The sequence below is a fragment of the Schistocerca gregaria genome, chromosome 8, assembly GCF_023897955.1.
Source record: "Schistocerca gregaria isolate iqSchGreg1 chromosome 8, iqSchGreg1.2, whole genome shotgun sequence".
Taxonomy (NCBI): Eukaryota; Metazoa; Arthropoda; class Insecta; order Orthoptera; family Acrididae; genus Schistocerca; species Schistocerca gregaria.
This window is the reverse complement of record NC_064927.1, coordinates 202,628,560-202,647,847: the sequence shown is the minus strand read 5'-3', so window position 1 is coordinate 202,647,847 and position 19,288 is coordinate 202,628,560. Positions and strand designations below refer to the sequence as shown.

Below are 19,288 nucleotides of genomic sequence, written 5' to 3'. Positions count from 1 at the left end.
GAGTAACAATTTCAAATGGCCTGGTAACTTCCAAGTAGCAGCTGTGATGATATCCTATGCTTAGTCTGTTGCAAAGTGAATTCTACTGCAAATAGATTCCTCTATGTCTTGCCGTCAGTTTTTCCACCAAGACTTAGTGGTCACACATGCATTCTAGCCAGGTTCCCGCTATCATAAGCTTGAATACTGTCAAGACACTGCAGTTTTCTGGGGTGTTTTCATCATAACAAATTAGTTTCCTTGTAGAGTTTTGTGGTACAAAACACAGTCTTTAAGAAACATATTCCGGCTAGGTGGCAAATTGTCAGAATACCTCACATTTTCTTTGAGTTTCTTCCAACTCCGCTACAAGCACTTCACCTATTTGCAGCATGAAAGCCTTCCTACTTAATACATCGGCATTTTGATGTAGTTTGCCGAATTTCATAACTGCCTGACTAAGTTTCTGTACCCATTCTATCAATCAGCTACTTGGGTCTTCTCTGCCTGAAAGCCTTAGGACTATCACGTGGTCATAGACTTAAGTGAAATGACTGCCACAAAGACAGCATATGAAATAATATACACCATATACCAGAGCTAATAGCTCCTACTCAGTAGTACACTAGTTAACTAATGCGTTGTTAAGTTCAAATGGCTCTGAGCACTATGGGACTTAACATCTATGGTCACCAGTCCCCTAGAACTTAGAACTAATTAAACCTAACTAACCTAAGGACATCACACACATCCATGCCCGTGGCAAGATTCGAACCTGCGACTGTAGCAGTCGCGCGGTTCCGGACTGAGCGCCTGAACCGCGAGACCACCACGGCCGGCGCTTTGTTAAGTTGTCGAGATACATAGCAAATCAGTCTTTTTCTTCCTTCTTGTTTGTAGCGTATTACACAGCCATTAGCACAATCACTGTAAAACGCAACCAGTTTTCATGGGTACATTTTACTTACATAACTTGCTGATCATCAATGATTTGAATGGGATATGTAGTTCAGGTCTGTTGCAGTTCCTCCGCCCAAAACAATACCTGGATCAAGTTTTACACACATGAGGCAATTTATGTCATGTTAACGAAGAAATAACATAGGTAAAATGGACATTATATTTTTTAAGTGAGTTTACTGAATCACAATACAGACAAAACTGACATTGATTTAGTGTACAAATAATATTACACTGACGTAATACAACTACTGCCATGGGTGTTTATGTAGTTTCCAACAACTACAAAATTACATTAGGAATTGTTTAAACAGACATTAATTGGATTTACAGTTATGATTTCAATGGTTTCACAAAATTGATTACAGAATGTGGCCTTATAATTTATTACAATTTTCCTGAAATAGTTAGCATGTCAAAATAATACAGTTAAGTGAACTGTACATCAATAACAATGTTGTAATCATTTCTGTTAATTATTTTACAAATATTACATTCACCCACATGGTGAATGATTGAAGCAGAGCTGGTATATGACAAGGCTGCTTTCACAGGCAGCTCAGCCTCTGATAGGGCAGAATAAGCCTGTGACAGGAATGGGAAAGGAAGTGCTGGGTGAGTGGAATGGGCTGGACTACAGCAGAGCTGATATAGGACACGATTGCTTTCACAGGTGGGCCACCCTGTGGCACAACACGCAGCTGAACATAACACCTTTGATTTCAATGGCTGCTTCACAACCCAAGCCATTTGTATCCTATTCTCTACCACCAGCCTTTCTGAAATGCACAGGTGGAAGTTATTCTTACAACACATTCTCTGCACCTAAAACTATCTCGGCCTCAACTTATGATAGCCTACTGTTCCCATACACTTCACCAACAGTTTCTATCCTATCATCTCCTCCCGATTCACGTCCCCTCATCCTCGCTGTGGGCCAATGTACCCACCAGTTGTAGTGGTTCTGCATTGCTACACTGGCTGAAAAATCAGTTGTGGATTCCGACATTGACTACTGTAAATAATGTAGCCAACAAGTGCACAGTTGCATTTCACAGTACTTTAATTCCACTGTTCACAACCCCCTAATAATACACAGTTATATGGCGAGTGCACTATTGTTTAAGTTTCGATAAGCCTCATTAATAGTGTGCAGGCAAACCTGAACATACTGCTACAATAGTTTACTATTGAACATCTACGAGCAGTAAAAGCCTAACCAAGAAGTTCACAGTTCTTCAAGAATATAAAGGTACACATGGTGCAGACACTGTTACTATTTTAACACAGGGCCTTATTGTGTAACACTTATTACACTGTTAAGTTGATGCACTGTTGTTGTTCTAATCAACACAGGTTCCTGGTCTAAAACTCTGCCATGGACTGACTATCTCATGACCAAAAATCGGGCTCTTATATATCATCACAATAATAGGTACTGAAACTGTACACTGTTCGAAATTAAATTTACAGTAATTACAATCAAAACTTAATTCATTAAATCAACTGTACATGCCAAAAAAATTGTTCCTTTTAACAGTTTCTTCTACCACAAGGTTTAGGCTGAATTATTTGTTTAAATTATGAAATTAAAATAAATAGTTATGTAAACAATGCTTTGACAAAACTGTTAATTACTTTGGAATTAATGAAGGGCTGGTTTTACTAACACGCTTTCAAAGAGAGCCAAATAGATACTTTAAGATTACTAGTATTTTGTCCTCCAAATTTTTATAATTAGTACAGAATTTATATTTGAAAAAACAAAGATGCTGTGACTTACCAAACGAGAAAGTGCTGATAGATGGACACAATAAAAAACACACAAACACACACACAAATTTCAAGCTTTCGCAATCCACAGTTGCTTCATCAGGAAAGAGGGAAGGAGAGGGAAAGACAAAAGGATATAGGTTTTAAGGGAGAAGGGGTAAGGAGTCATTGCAATCCCGGGAGAGGAAAGACTTACCTTAGGGGGCAGAAGGGACAGGTATACACTCGCGCACACACACACTTATCCATCCGCACACATACAGACACAGGCAGACAAAGAGTTGGGGCAGAGATGTCAGTCGAGGTGGAAGTACAGAGGCAAAGATGTTGTTGAGTGACAAGTGATGTACAAGGGGCGGCAACTTGAAATTATCGGAGGTTGAGGCCTGGTGGGTAATGCGAAGAGAGGATATATTGAAGGGCAAGTTCTGATAGGTTGGTGTCAGTGGGTTGCGAAAGCTTGAAATTTGTGTGTGTGTGTGTGTGTGTGTGTGTGTGTGTGTGTGTGTGTGTGTGTGTGTGTGTCTACCAGTGCTTTCTTGTTTGGTGAGTCACAGCATCTTTGTTCTTTAATGTATTTTTCCCATGTGGAATGTTTCTTTCTATTATATTCATATCAAGAATTTATATTTGTTTATAAGTCAACCTCCAGCTCTACCTGAGCATCGAACCTGAAAATATAAACACTGCAATCACTCAGAGGAATGATGATCTGTCTTCAGTAGTGACACGAGTGAAAAACCTGGGGCTTAAACTAAACGCAAAAAAGACACAAGTAATCTTAATAGCCCATCAGCAATTAATAAGTTCAGATTTCCGCGAATGGCTCCCTCCTATTCTGCTCGACGGTTTTCCAATACCATATCAGAAAACAGTTAAGAACTTGGGTCTAAATTTGAATGAGCATCTCAACTGGGCAGAGAATACAGTCACAGTGTGCTGGAAGACGTCCACTTGTCTCTATGCTCTCAAAAAGTTTCGGAACATATTTCCACAAACTTGAAACGCTAGCTTGTCCTACCACTCGTTCTACCGAACCTCCACTATTGTGATGTAATTCAACAAGTCATGAGTAGTGAAAACAAAAGATGGCTAGAACTAACCATGAATGCCTGCGTGTGTTATACCTGCAACATTTGCCGATATGATCATGTTAGTGCTTCATACCCCCAGCTAGGGTGGCTGCGGCTGGACAAATTGTGTGACTACCACACTCTACGTCTACTTCGCTGACTCCTTGTCGCGCAAGGACCCCAGTACCTTGCTTCAGAGATTAAACACCTTTCATGCCATCATAATCAAAACACGATGTCACTCTTATTTGGTATCCTAACAGTGCCTTACCTTGTGCAAAATTCAATCCCCTGCTGCTTTTAAGAAGTTGAAACATTTCCTACTATCATCCTCATAACGCTTTCCACAAAATTAATGTACAAGGCCAATCCTCTTCTCTGGCAAACAGAAAAGCTAGTGTCTCCTATCTTGGTCCTTTTTCTTCTTCCTCTTCATCTATCTCTATTAGCCACACAATCTTCTTTTCCTTTATATTTCCTTAATTATGTTCTCCTCCGTTCACCATCAGTCTCCCTGTTGCTAGCACTCCTATCTAAAATCTGTCTCTTTCATAATGTCTAATTATAACAGCACTTATCATCTACAAATATAAACTCTATATGTATGTATTTTTCCAAACGTGCCTTTGTAATTGTGTATTTCACTTTTTGTATTAGATGTAGTTTAACATGCCTACTAAAACATATGAATGTAAAATAAGTAGAATACCTGGTTAGATGTAAGAGAGGGCCTGATGGCCCTAATCTTGCCAGGTTAAATAAATAAATAAATAAATAAATAAATAAAATAAATAAAAATAATATTTAAGTTACAAAACAATAACTGATTTCACCTTATAACAAAAGTTACTAACTAGGCATAGCCGAAATAAATTAGACAATCAATTTCATACATACTTCTGACAAAGGCCTTAATGGCCGAAAGCTTTAATTGAGTGAATCTTTTTGTTGTGCCTATCGTGACTCAGCATCGCTGCTATATGGCGAGTAGCAACGTCCCTTCCCTAATATTCTTACATTCCATCCTGGATTTTCCATTGTTTGATTGTATGTTAAAGGTAATTAATTAAAACTAATGAATTTAAGGAGGCAGATGGCAAAACACAAAGGGAAGTAAAAATATCCCAGCTTGCTTTGTCACAAAGTCTCTTCCCCTCTCTGCTGCCCCCCTTTTCCATCCCAGCCTCCTGACACTGTGCCTGGTACCCCTATCCTGCCATCTTCTAGTCCCTGCATGGTTAGCCAGACAGCGCTCTTCTCTTCTCACACTCTTACCATGCTATTCCTCCCACTTCTCTGCCCCATACCAGATTGCTGTTTTTGTCCTATGCAGCAGTTGCAATTTGGCCTGAGAGGTCAGACGGCTCTGAGCACTATGGGACTTAACATTGGATGTCATTAGTCCCCTAGAACTTAGAACCACTTAAACCTAACTAACCTAAGGGCATCACACACATCCATGCCCGAGGCAGGATTCAAACCTGCGACCATAGCAGCCGTGCGGTTCCAAACTGAAGCGCCTAGAACCGCTCGGCCACCCTGGCTGGCCCTGAGAGGTCAGATAATGCAGTCATGTGTGCTTTGGGTGTGCTTACTTCAGTGATTTGTGTGATTCTTTTCTACAGGAGGCTTCAGTTGAAAGCTCAATGTGTAATAATCTTTTCATGGTGTCTGTCTGCAACTCAACTTGTCATTTTCACAGTGAGTAGCAACCTATCCTTATCATAATAATGTTTTATTTTAAACATTTAAGTGGAAATCCAGTGCAAAAGATATGATTTTGCACAAGATTTAACACTTTCGAGACAAGCGATGTAGCTCCTACTTCGGTCTGACAGTACCCCAAAAGACGATCGACGTAGCTCCTACGTCGGCCGATTATCAGCGATGTTAATGACTCCCAGCACATTACTTTCATATTCTGTAGGTTTAAAAGTTCTCTCTGCTTATCCTAGTACCAAGAAAAAATTATATATGGCAGCATATGTCACTGTTGGAGGTGGTACAGGAGTATATTTTGAGTCATTTGCTTCGCCGCGCTCACGCTCGACTTACAACAGGCGCGCAGTAGTTTGAAACTTTAGATGGTTGTCGGCTGATAGCTTTGCGCATTATTTTCGTCATGGTCTTGCGAGACGAAGAAATAGAGTTTTTTTTTAACAATAGTGGTTCATAATTAGATGAAGACATTGCAGATTTTGGCATTAGTGATGGTAAGCTATTTTTTGTCCAAATGTTCCGTAATTATGTGGTTTATTCCTGATCAGAAAAAAGATAGTTTTACGAATTTTCTTATAGATGAAAATGATCCCTCGGACGGTGAACTTTCAGGAAGACTTGAAGATGATGCTGTTGACATCGTTGTCACAACAAACACAACTGGTCATTGCAATTTGCCATATTCTTATGGCCAGTGGACAGATGACAATACAATCACTCCCCAGCTTCCTTTTTTTTCTGAATCCTGTGGAATTCACGATGGGATTGACCAACATTCCTCAGTGTTTGATTGTTTCATGTACTTTTTAGATGAAGAACTGGTGAGACTGATCAAACGAGAGACAAACTGCTACACTAGAATGACAATAGAGACACTAAGTGCTACAGGAAAACTGAAGCCTCAGTCAGTGTGGCATAAGTGGACAACAGTGAAACTCAGTGAACTGTATAAATTTTTTGGTATTATTTTGCATATGTGCCTAGTCAAGAAACCAAAGTGTCTGACTACTGGTCAACAAATCCCATGTTGCAGTCCTCATTTGCGGCAAAGTGTCTGCCAAGAGATAGATTTTTGTCAATTCTACTAATGTTACATCTCGTAGATAACGTGACATACATTCCTAAAAACCAGGTAGGTCACGATCCTATTCATAAGGTAAGACTTATATTCGACAGATGCGTGACCCAAAGTGGAAAGGCTTACAAGCCAGGCAAAAACATTACTATAGATGAAGGAATTTGCCCTTTTTGTGGCAGACTGAGTTTTAGAGTGTATATGAAAAATAAGCCTAATAAACATGGCGTAAAATTTGTTTATGCTATGTGAAAGTGGGTACGTCCTTAACTGTGAAATTTATTCTGGGAAACAGTCTAATGCTGATAACAGCATCTTACACATTGTAGACAGATTGTGTCATTCGTTTCACAATAAAGATCACAGATTATACATGGACCGATTTTACACCAGCCCTGATTTACTGGATTATTTGTGGGGGAAAAGAACTAAAGCAGTTGGCACTGTGCAGAAAAATAGAAAAGGATCTTGTTGGCCAGAAACTGAAAAGAAAAAAAAAAAGAAAAAAAAAAGAAAAAAAAAGTGAACTTTCGTTTCGCAGACGAGATCACTTACTGTTTGTAAAATGGAAGGGCAACAGAGACGTTTTTCTTTTGACAACAAAACATAAAATGATGGCAACAAATGTCAGTGTAAAAACTAAAATTGGAATGGTGGAAAAAATGAAGCCAGACTGTGTTTTGGACTACAATAGTATAAAAGCTGGTGTGGATGATAGCGACCAGCTAATGTTGTACTATCCTTTTGAACGAAAACAAATAAAGTGGTGGAAAAAAGTTTTCTTTCACATTTTCAGGCTCATGACTGTAAATTCATACTTTTGTACAAAATGTTGTGAAATACAAGCAAACATCTGGTTGAATACATTACAGAGTTAGCAGAGAACTTGGTTCACAAAGGTGGCCTCTTAGACTCATGGACTTCTCAGAATAGTTCACCCATCAACAGACCAAGTGGAAGACATTTTCCACAATTAATTCCACCCACAAAATTGTCTAAGTGACCTCAGAGAAGGTGCAAAGTATGCGCAGAAACAAGCAAGGCCAGATATGTTAAAGTTTCAAGGAAAGACATGCGATATTATTATGAAACCTGTGACGCAGGGCTTTGTTTTCCAAAATGTTTCGAAATATTTCATACAAAAGCCAATGTAACTGTGTAATTATTAATAAAATAAAAGTTCCTATTTCAACAGTTATTCATTTAAAACCAACAACTTCATTCCTATGTCCCTTAGAGGCCCTAAACCCTAAAAAAAATTTTTTTTCACTGTGAAAACAGCATACTCTCAAATTAATATACAACCCTTGTCACTAACATAAATGTTTATTTCTTTGCAGTACTCTGAAGGGAATGGACATAGTTGTTAAATGCAAAAGACCAATCTATTTTCTGTGGTATAGAATCTGCTGTAGAAAATTCAGAAAAATTGTGAAATTGCTCAGTACCAGCCAGTTGAGCGTCCACACTCACACTCAGTCCTCTAAGTGTTAATGAAGATCATTAAGAGTAAAAGTAAAAAATAAGGACTATAACACTAATATTACCATAGTTTTATCAGAAGAGATTTTTCAAAATATTAGATAACTAGAGCATACCAATAAGCGGATTGATGTCACTGGATATGAGAAATTGTGAAAAATCTGGGAAAAATCACAAATGAGGTAATCTTGAGTTGAGCGCAAAACAAAATTTTGCTTTTGATATGGAAACATGGATCCACTCAAAGAAAGGAATTGAGAAAGTTAGTAAGGCGTGGAAATGTAAGATTTCGAAGCATATCAAATATAAATATTAGTTTGACAAATAGATATGGTGTATTCAGTGAATATAGTGATAAAATATATCCAAATATTACTTGCTCCCCTATTGTTCTCCAAAACTGAAGGGTTTCTAGACATCTCAATGAAAATACCAGGAATCAAACAATGGAAAATCCAGGATGGCAATAACAGTATTATGAAAAGGAAAGTTGCTACTCACCATATAGCGGCGATGCTGAGTCGCAGATAGGCACAACAAAAAACTCTCACTATTAAAGCTTTCAGCCATTAAGGCCTATGTCAAAAATAGACAACACACACACACACACACACACACACACACACACACACACACACACACACACACACACACACACAACTCCGCACGTGTAGGACGTTTTGCAGGGAAAGTTTCAACCTGCACAACTCAGAAAAGCTGGTGTTGGTGAGAAGGATCCATATGGCACAGGCTGTGAAGCAGTCACTGAAATGAAGGATATCATGTTTGGTGGCATGTTTAGCAACAGGGTGGTCCACTTGTTAATACCAGGAAATATGATAAAACACATGCACGAGGTAAAAGTCAGCTTATCTCAGGCATCAACAAAAATGTCATAAATATAAAAATGCAAGAATAAAATGTCCAACAAAGGTTCACATTCCTTACAGTTAAACTAGGTGCCTCATTGAATACAGTAATATAAACAATTCTAATAAAAGTGTATGAAATGAAAAATGATTATTACTTGTTAATTTAGTGAGAAAATGATGTTTATTAACATAAAATCAGTGATGTAATTTAAGGTTATAGGAACTTATTACCAAAAATGCACAACAAAAACATCATCATTTCAAATGAACCAATGTACTACCATTTACCACAATGACTACACATAAACAAAAATATAGAACACTAAAATGTGATGTTAAAAATACCCTGAAAAAATTTAATTTTGAACATTTGTTAGATATAACTAAAAAATATAACTAAAATTAGCGACGAACAGCACATAAAAAGGATGGGTAAGATGAAGTACTTGATTACAAACAAAAATGAAATACAGTCCTGGGAGAGAATCAAACTGAAAAATATTTGTATTCTTTCAAATAATTTTACGTGGCAATTCTAGTAGTGCAATACTGCTTATGTTATGAATCAGAGATTATGTACGAAGGGGATGGCGTCTGTATTGCAATCTAACACTAAATAGAGGAGGTATCAATTTCCTTATTAATTATTTTTTGAAAACAGAGTACAGTTATTGCAATACTGCTGTTATATGTACAGAATTTTGTAAATACCATCTGTTTCATGATTCATGGAGAAAAAATATATACAACAATGACACAACACAAACAACTCATTTGCTATGTATGTGTTGAAGTGACTCATACATTGCCTACACTGCTTTGTAAATAGAATGTAGTATATCTTTTAAACAGGCATGAACAAGCCAAAACATGCAAGCGAGATACCCATAAAACTAAGTAAATCAATAACAGTATCACCTTACTAAACGACTGAAACTGAACAGTAAAATAAAATCCCTAACAACAAGAATATCAAAAGCCATCTACTGTCAAAATCATGCAGATAATCAATAGAACTTTAACGGTTCAGTCAAAACAGTCATCAGTACAAAGGAGTCTCCAAGTGTCTTGATGATTTACTTTGAATAGAGAATGACAAATCGAGTTCTACCTACAAGGACAGCATAACGCCCAAATGGGTCACACAATATCCTCTTCACTAAAACTTCTCCAAGAGCTGATCCATTGGGTACTGTCATGCATTTAGCTCCTTTAGTGATATTTAGAATGGTGATGGTAGAAGTGTTAGTAGTTGACAGCAAACATGCTTTCTGTGGATCCCAGATCATCCCTAAAATGCAACGAAGGAAACATTTGTAAAATTAATTCGCATCAAACATTACCTGGTACATCAGAAACAATAAAAGTTGAATAAGCAGTTAAATTGACTGTCTTCTGAGAGGGCAGTACAAACGATATTCCTTTCTATGACACAAAACACTATAAGTAAACAAGCACACAATGAGCTTCTGAAGTCTTCTCCTCAACAATAAAAGTTAGAAGAGGAGGGCCCCAAAGTATTTTGATTGGGACTAGTAAGCAACAAACAACTCTCAAGAGACAAAGTCTCAATATACTTTCTTTTATACCTTAATCTAAGTACCATTCATCAACAAATAAATGACATAGGAAACAACAGGAACATACAATTTTTATGGGCAAGCAGAACACTCAAATACCAAATAAATTATGAATAGTGGAACATAAAAGCAATTCACAGAAACTAGGAAAAATTAAATAAGGATGGCTGCACCACAATTTGGACTGCACTCATTTTGTGAAAAAAGGTCCACTACTTAGCCACTACTTCAATTTGCTGATATAACAATTTATTAAGTCAATGATCACTTACACATATATAAATTATATTCATCTTAGATGAAGTGTCAAATCTAATCTAATCTAATCTAATTTACAAATATCTACTTCTAGTTGCCAATATGGCAATTTTTTTTTTAAAAAAATTGATTAATTTAAAATGTCAGTATGGTGCAAGCCAGTAAATAAGAAAAGCTGTCACAAACTTCAGAATTATATATAAAGCACACATTTGATGCTGGATATGAGAAACAAGTTACTGGACATTTGTTGAACACTCAGTACAATGTGTCCCTCTCAAACTCATTTCTAAATGACATGTCCCTCCTTCCCAAAACCTCTCCCTCTTTTCAAAACAAATAGTTCTGAAAGCTAGGAACAATTTTTCCTCTACTTTTGATGTGTAGATGCAGAACTGACCAATCAATTCCATGTCACTGCAAGTGAATTCTGAAGAAAATTTTCCCTTTTGATACAAAACAATACTTCTTTAGCTAGAGAAAAATAAATTTCCCCACTTTAGAAGAAAAAAAAAAAAAAAAAAAAAAAAAAAAAAAAAAAAAAAAAAAAAAACAACGTCACCCTGTCTCTGATTATTGTAGAAAGGGGGGTTGGATAGAACACTAACTGAAATCAGCAATAGACTCAATAAGACATGGAAGTCTATCTGCTGTAACTGTGTTTGTTAGTATACTTAGTGGCTTACTGAAATGTTTTCAGAGTTTTATCAAAGATTATCACATTTTGTTATTACTACAACCTTCCTTGTAACTACTACTTAATATTCAATGAAACCTATTAAAGTTCCATTTCCACACATTTTAATCATAAAATCAACAATGAAACACTGAGCAACAGTTATTGAGCTCCGTAACGTGATTTCCAAATCCTATTCTTGCTTCCTTAATGTTAAACATTTTTCAAATCCTGTTTTGTTTATGAACTCTCTCCTGCACTGTGGTTATTTTTCCTCAGAAATTAAGATACTAATTTTATACAAGTTATGTGGATCCATTTGTAAAGTGCCACTCAGTATATTGTTAAACACCATATCTGTTGGAATTTCTTTTATAAATTTTTATGATGCATCATCAGAATGCAAAGTAAGTAAACTTTTTACAACAATTATAGAGTTCCTGTTTCCAAATGGATTATCACTTAACTCTGATAAAACATGACCAAGCCAAGCAGTACCACAGATCAGACAAGGAATCTTACCCTGTATGCAGTGCTTTACATTCTCATTTGGCCCCAGAAGAAATTTCCCTGCAATTTACCTAAATAATTAGTTTAATTCCAGATTGGTTCCTTCAGCAAGAAACCAACCTCATCCAACCTGAGGTAGTGCTCCAACTTCACCTCACTGTCAATTGTATGTTAAACTGTAAGTTTGTTTCCTCATCATTTGGGTAAAATAAAGAGCATAAATTTCTGTATCAAATACCAGTTAATCAATAACAAAGAGCTAGGAATAATTAGTAAATGAAACATAAGTTGCAAAATTCTTTGCTACAGACACTAGTAAGAACTTTAATTTCTTATAGTATGATATTTTTAATCAAACAATGTCAGTAACTTCTGCTCTGCATTAATGTCCTATGAAGTTAATAACATATGACATTAATATAAGCAGAAACAAGTTACTAACTTACTGTATAAGTCAAGCACAGTCCCAAAAAACTTACAGGTAACCAAATAGTTAGAGATATATTGCCAACATATTTAGTACACCTACTGCCTTCTCATTACTTTTATATACTTATTTCAAAATTTAAAAAAAATTCTTGTTTGTGGAATTATTTAATGTCAATTTTGACATTAAATGACAACACTGACATTAAATAATTCTGCAACGGGTTGCTGTAATGCCCTGTCACAAAGGAATGGTGTGATTTTTACTTTTATGTACACTGCCCTTATAGCTTGATCTTTAATGCCACCTCTCTAATGCCATAGTTGTCAATATTTTGTAACACAGTGAAGCAGAGCATTGTAAATTTCACAATGATTCTAAGATCCTTGTTTGTGTTTATTGTTCTTCAAAGTCCAACGGAAGTATTGTATTCTGACAATGTAATAATGTTAATCTCTTAATTGTTCTTGTACTCTGTCGAACTATAGTTGATGGTAGGGAATTACATGCTGCAATTACTTCCATGATGAAAGAGTGCCTTTGTTGGAACTGCAGAATTTGCTATGCTATGGCTCACACTAAAAGATAGTAGTTGGTGTTTTTAATTCACTTTTTCATGAGTGTACTTCCACAGTACGATATCTATCCCTTAAAATATATAGACAGTTCTACAATTATAGACAAATTAAAATAACATATGTTAAATGTGAGCATAACTGATTACAGGTAGAAAAACTGCTTTAAGACAATGAACTTGTCAAACTGGATGACAAGAGCAGAAGAGGGTTTTCATGTGCATCCTAGGGCACCCTTACTTGAACAGCAAGAAGGAAATAACATTCCAGTAGCTTCTAATAATAACTTAGTTAACTGTCTTCCCATTCTGATGTTCTCTTGCTTCAAAAGACTGCAGAGTCATAGACAGAATGTTGACTAAGTTCAGCCTGTAGACCTGTAGTCTGTAAATACTCCAGCAACATAATATAACCTTCATAATCTTTCCTTTCCTTTTTTTTCCTAGTTGTGGTAAGGAAATCTGGGAGAAGAGGACTGAAGAGGGTGTAACAGAATGGAAGCTGATATCACAAAAATTTTAATAAAAATTATTTAAACTTTTTTTGTATTTACAAATTAAAAAAAAAAACAAGTAGATTGAACATTTCAGTGTCAAAATTACTTTTTCTACATATTATAGCTCTCTTTTTCACCAAGAACTACATCCACTGTCTCACCATATTCTAGCAAAGTATTGGTATCCAGTGTTTTGCAGGTATGATGTATGGATGTTGCATTTGTTTATCTTTTTCTTTACCACCCATCCACTAACACTAAGAGTCATTCAGTCAACTGACAGTCAAACACCTACCTTCAACTTCAATACAGGAGGAAAAGAAAAACCTTAATGATGGTGCAGTTTTTAATCAATGACTGTCTTTCTCATCCATAACATATGGTTCACAGTATTGTAATACATGAATCCACATTGTAAATAAGGAAACAGTAGCACAATTATTGTTTTAATAACTTAATTCTCCATAGATGATCAGCATTTTCATTTTTACCTTACACGCATTCACAACAGAGGTCTCTAATGCACACCTACAATGGGCACTCAATGTTCAGGTAAGGTGATTTGCATCCTTGAGGTGAAGGAAATTTTCGCTGCCAGTATTTGGCCAGCAAGGAGTGCAGAGGTGGTGGTGTGAAGTTCCTGACCACCAATCTTTGCACTAGTGTTGTGGATTAAATATCAAAACTCTCTGCAGTGTCTCATGAAGTGAGGGCATGTGGCACTGTTGATGGTTTTCAGTCCATTGGATGGGATATTAAGCCCAGCAGCCCCCTTTGTGCTATTCGAGAGTAGAAGACTGTGCCAGACTGTGTTTCATCCTCTCCCCTCTACCTTATGGCCAAACAATAAACATAACACAACACTACAGATACTCTCATTACACTTGCCTACAGCCTACAAATGCATGCGTGACACAGCTCTCACATATCCCCACTGGAAGGAGCCAATGTGCACAGAGGAAGAAAACACTTTGAGAAAGACAGTTCTGTGAGATATCCCAGCCAACAATGCTACATCTACATGATTACTCTGCAATTCACATTTAAGTGCTTGGCAGAGGGTTCATCGAACCACAATCATACTTTCTCCCAACCATTCCACTCCCGAACAGGGTGCGGGAAAAACGAACACCTAAACCTTGCTCTTATTTTATTTTGATGATCATTTCTACCTATGTAGGTTGGGCTCAACAAAATATTTTCGCATTCGGAAGATAAAGTTGGTGACTGAAATTTCGTAAAAAGATCTTGCCGCGACGAAAAACGTCTTTGCTGTAATGACTTCCATCCCAACTCGCATATCATATCTGCCACACTCTCTCCCCTATTACATGATAATACAAAACGAGCTGCCCTTTTTTGCACCCTTTCGATGTCCTCCGTCAATCCCACCTGGTAAGGATCCCACACTGCGCAGCAATATTCTAACAGAGGACGAACGAGTATAGTGTAAGTTGTCTCTTTAGTGGACTCGTTGCATCTTCTAAGTGTCCTGCCAATGAAACGCAACCTTTGGCTTGCCTTACCCACAATATTATCTATGTGGCCTTTCCAACTGAAGTTGTTCGTAATTTTTACACCCAGGCACTTAGTTGAATTGACAGCCTTGAGAATTGTACTATTTATCGAGTAATCAAATTCCAACGGATTTCTTTTGGAACTCATGTGGATCACCTCACACTTTTCGTTATTTAGCATCAACTGCCACCTGCCACACCATACAGCAATCTTTTCAAAATCGCTTTGCAACTGATACTGGTCTTTGGATGACCTTACTAGACGGTAAATTACAGCATCATCTGCGAACTACCTAAGAGAACTGCTCAGATTGTCACCCAGGTCATTTATATAGATCAGGAATAGCAGAGGTCCCAGCACGCTGTCCTGGGGAACACCTGATATCACTTCAGTTTTACTCGATGATTTGTCGTCTATTACTACGAACTACGACCTTCCTGACAGGAAATCACGAATCCAGTCACACAACTGAGACGATACCCCAAAGGCCCGCAGCTTGATTAGAAGTCACTTGTGAGGAACGGTGTCAAAAGCTTTCCGGAAACCTAGAAATAAGGAATCAACTTGAGATCCCCTGTCGATAGCGGCCATTACTTCGTGCGAATAAAGAGCTAGCTGCATTGCACAAGAACGATGTTTTCTGAAACCATGCTGATTATGTATCAATAGATCATTCCATTCAAGGTGATTCATAATGTTTGAATACAGTATATGCTCCAAAACTCTACTGCAAATCGATGTCAATGATATAGGTCTGTAGTTCGATGGATTACTCCTACTACCCTTCTTAAACGGCGGTGTGACCTGCACAATTTTCCAATCTGTAGGTACAGATCAATTGGTGAGCGAGTGGTTGTATATGATTGCTAAGTTGGAAGCTATTGTATCAGCATAATCTGAAAGGAACCTAATTGGTAGACAATCTGGACCGAAGTCTTGCCCGTATCAAGCAATTTGAGTTGCTTCGCAACCCCTAAGTTCTAAGAAACTGATGCTAGCAGCTGTTCGTGTTTCAAATTCTGGAATATTCTGTTTGTCTTCCCTGGTGAAGGAATTTTGAAAAACCGTGTTCAATAACTCCACTTTAGCAGCACAATCGTTGGTAACAGTACCATCAGCACTGCGCAGCGAAGGTATTGACTGCGTCTTGCCGCTTGTGTACTTTACATATGACCAGAATTTCTTCAGATTTTCTACCAAATTTCAAGACAATGTTTCATTGTGTAACCTATTAAAGGCATCTCGCATTGAAGTCTGTGGCAAATTTCGTGCGTCTGTAAATTTTAGCTAATCTTCAGGATTTCGCGTTCTTCTGAACTTCGCATGCTTTTTCCGTTGCCTCTGCAAGAGTATTTGGACCTGTTTTATGTACCAAGGGGGATCAGTTCCATCTCTTACCAATTTATGAGGTATGAATCTCTCAATTGCTGTTGCTACTATATCTTTGAATTTGAGCCACATCTTGTCTACATTTGCATAGTCAGTACTGAAGGAATGCTACCGTATTTACTCGAATCTAAGCCGCACCTGAAAAATGAGACTCAAAATCAAGGAAAAAAAGTTTCCCGTATCTAAGCCGCACCTGAAATTTGAGACTCGAAATTCAAGGGGAGAGAAAAGTTTTAGGCCACACTTCCAAATCGAAACAAAGTTGGTCCATTGTAATATGTGAGACAATTTAGGTCGAATGAATGACGGTACAGCTATAGTAGTTTGGTTTCAGTTGTAAGCTTAGCAGTTAAGCTTTACCAGGTAGCCATTGCTATGCGTCAGGCGCTCCATTCGTATTTATACGGGTACCCTTCCTTTTTCACGCACTTCGCCTGGTTTGAATTGATTGCTTATTTTTCTTTGATCTGATAAGTGTCGTTCTCTTTATTATAGGTGTTTACATCACTCTAAGTTGAAAATGCATTACTGTACTGTGTCATGCGCTGTTTGCCGCATTGTGATAATGAGTGTTTACGGTCTGTCGCCGCTTGTGGCGTGGCTTGCTTTTGCGCACGCTACCGCCACTTAGAATTAAAAAATAGGAGAGGAATTGTCTCATTAGCGAAACAATGGCAAGAGACTGCTATTTGTTGTTACTTACACTGCTGCTTTCTTTGATAATGATCAACAAGAACCAAATAATAGACTACGTACGATAGAAGATGTGTTTAACGAAAATTTTTCTCCGTTTGAAAATCTTTGCAGACGCCTCTTTAGTACATAACGTTCTGCACAGAAATTAGAGTCGTCTTACATTTAAAAATCTAGTCAATTGCTATGCTTCATTTCTGACTGTATCATTATTATACATAAGAATAATACGAATATAAACATGACATGATATGATATGTATATTCTTTCGTGTTTGCTGTTGTCTCACTCTAGTTTCATAGTTTATTAGACAGACAGGATTTAAATGAGATAGCAGCAAACACGAAACAATACATGGCAAAATGTTTGTGTCTGTATTATTCTTATGGTGAAGAGAACACTGCATGTGATTCACAATTCATAAAAGTTCCTATTTTCAACCATCTCTTCTCACAGATAGGAAAAAATTCAGAAAAATTGGCCAAATTGACAAATATCCCAAAAAGTATTGCCATTTGGATTTTTGTAGCACATTGAAATGTTGCTACATTCGAAGATGAACAATACGGAATTTATATTTATTTCGTTGGATAATGTATGAAAGTGCAGAGGTCGGAACTCGGGGAAGAGAAAAAAGCTCGTCTTGCACTTTTTTTTTAAATGTATTTACTGACGCAGAGGTTTTGGCACCAGTATTTATCTTTGTGCCTGCAAATCATGCCTGTGTAGCGCTACATATATTCAACAGCAGAAGTTAGTTGTGGCGGCACCTACCAACCTTTTTCAGAACTTCGGCTTACTTTGCACTCGATTCTAAGCTGCAGGCGGTATTTTGGATTACAAAAACCGGAAAAAAAAGTGCGGTTTAGATTCGAGTAAATATGGCATATGACATTTACATTTTTACATTTCTACCCTCTCTTCATTAGTGTATATTGTATGTACACAAATCTTAAACTGAAGATGATTGACTGAATGACCAGTGTTTTCTTGTGTTTTCCAGTGAATGTGTTACATTACTCTGGATACTTGGAATATGTGATATCACAGGAAAGTCAAAGACAACTTTTGTGTTACATATTTAACATCATGCTTGCATGAATGGTACATTGTGATATGATTCTGAACAGGTCTTGAGGACAGAAAATGGATTATGAGAAAAAGAAAAGAAAATTAAGGTGTATACTGCTTTTCATATTTTCATAATGATCCAAGTTACAAGAAGGTCAGTCATGCTGGGAACATGTCCTGGTATGTTTATATATGGTGCTAGATCTTGCTTAAAGATATTTCTCCTTTGTAGATTAAGCAGTCCTGCTCACATATCACAAATGTAGTCATTGTGTGTCAAATCCACCTCAGTGGCCAATTTCATTAACACACATTTGTGCAGTGGCACTCAATATGGGTGTGAGCCAGTTCAAATCCTTGGTGGATGAAATTTTCACTGCCATTATTTGGCCAGCAAAGGGAGGAGAGGTGGTGACATAAAGTTCTTTATCATCAGTCTTTGCACCAATGTGTTGGATAAAATTCTGAACAAGTCAACAGTCTCTCACGAAGTGAGGGCATGTGACACCACTGATGGTGATCCGTCTGTCGGAAAGGGACATTAAGTTCATTGGCCCCCCTTTTGTGCTATCCACAAGGAGTAGGCTACGGGTCGGCACAGGCTTTCAACCTCTCCCTTCTCTCATCATTTTTAACATAAACTAAACACTACGTCTCTCTCTCTCTCTCTCTCTCTCTCTCTCCCCCCCTTTCTTCACACACACACACACACACACACACACACACACGCCTGCGCGCACTTAACAACACAAATGCCAGCAACACTTCAAATCCGCGCGTCATATTTACACACACACACACACACACACACACACACACACACACACACACACACACTTCAGTCAGTTACACTTTCATACACATCTCACATTTCACAACAAAAAGGTGCCTGATGGCATTAAGTATAGGGAAAACCTTCACAATTAGGTGGCTGAACATGCCCTTTGGGGAGTCCATGCCGCTCATGCCATACACACTTCTTGCAGCTGAACATGTTTCAAGAATGAATGACAGATTATACATACTCTTATTTTCTGAAGTGTACAACAGGCATTTGGTATGACGATTCCAGGATTTTGCAATAAAACTTTGATCTAGCAGCACAACTCTGTTAGGCTCCCCAAATCAAATAGGGATGCATTCTCCACAATGACAATGACAT

The 19,288-nt window shown here is 37.5% G+C and overlaps 1 protein-coding gene across 2 annotated transcripts in view; it reads right to left on the bottom strand.

The window, feature by feature from the left end:
* Nucleotides 1-945: 945 nt before the first annotated feature.
* Nucleotides 946-19,288, bottom strand: part of LOC126284688 (WD repeat-containing protein WRAP73-like) — a 75,141-nt gene continuing 56,798 nt past the window's right edge. Inside the window, exons 7-8 of one of the 2 annotated variants that reach the window (XM_049983810.1) lie at nucleotides 10,049-10,224; nucleotides 946-1,024 (exon numbers count right to left, since the gene is read on the bottom strand). In XM_049983810.1, coding sequence (XP_049839767.1) covers nucleotides 989-1,024; nucleotides 10,049-10,224 — 212 coding nt within the window. In that variant the 3' untranslated portion in view covers nucleotides 946-988. Of the gene's footprint in view, nucleotides 1,025-3,949; nucleotides 10,225-19,288 lie in introns of those variants that run through there. The other variant, XM_049983809.1, reaches the window with a different exon arrangement.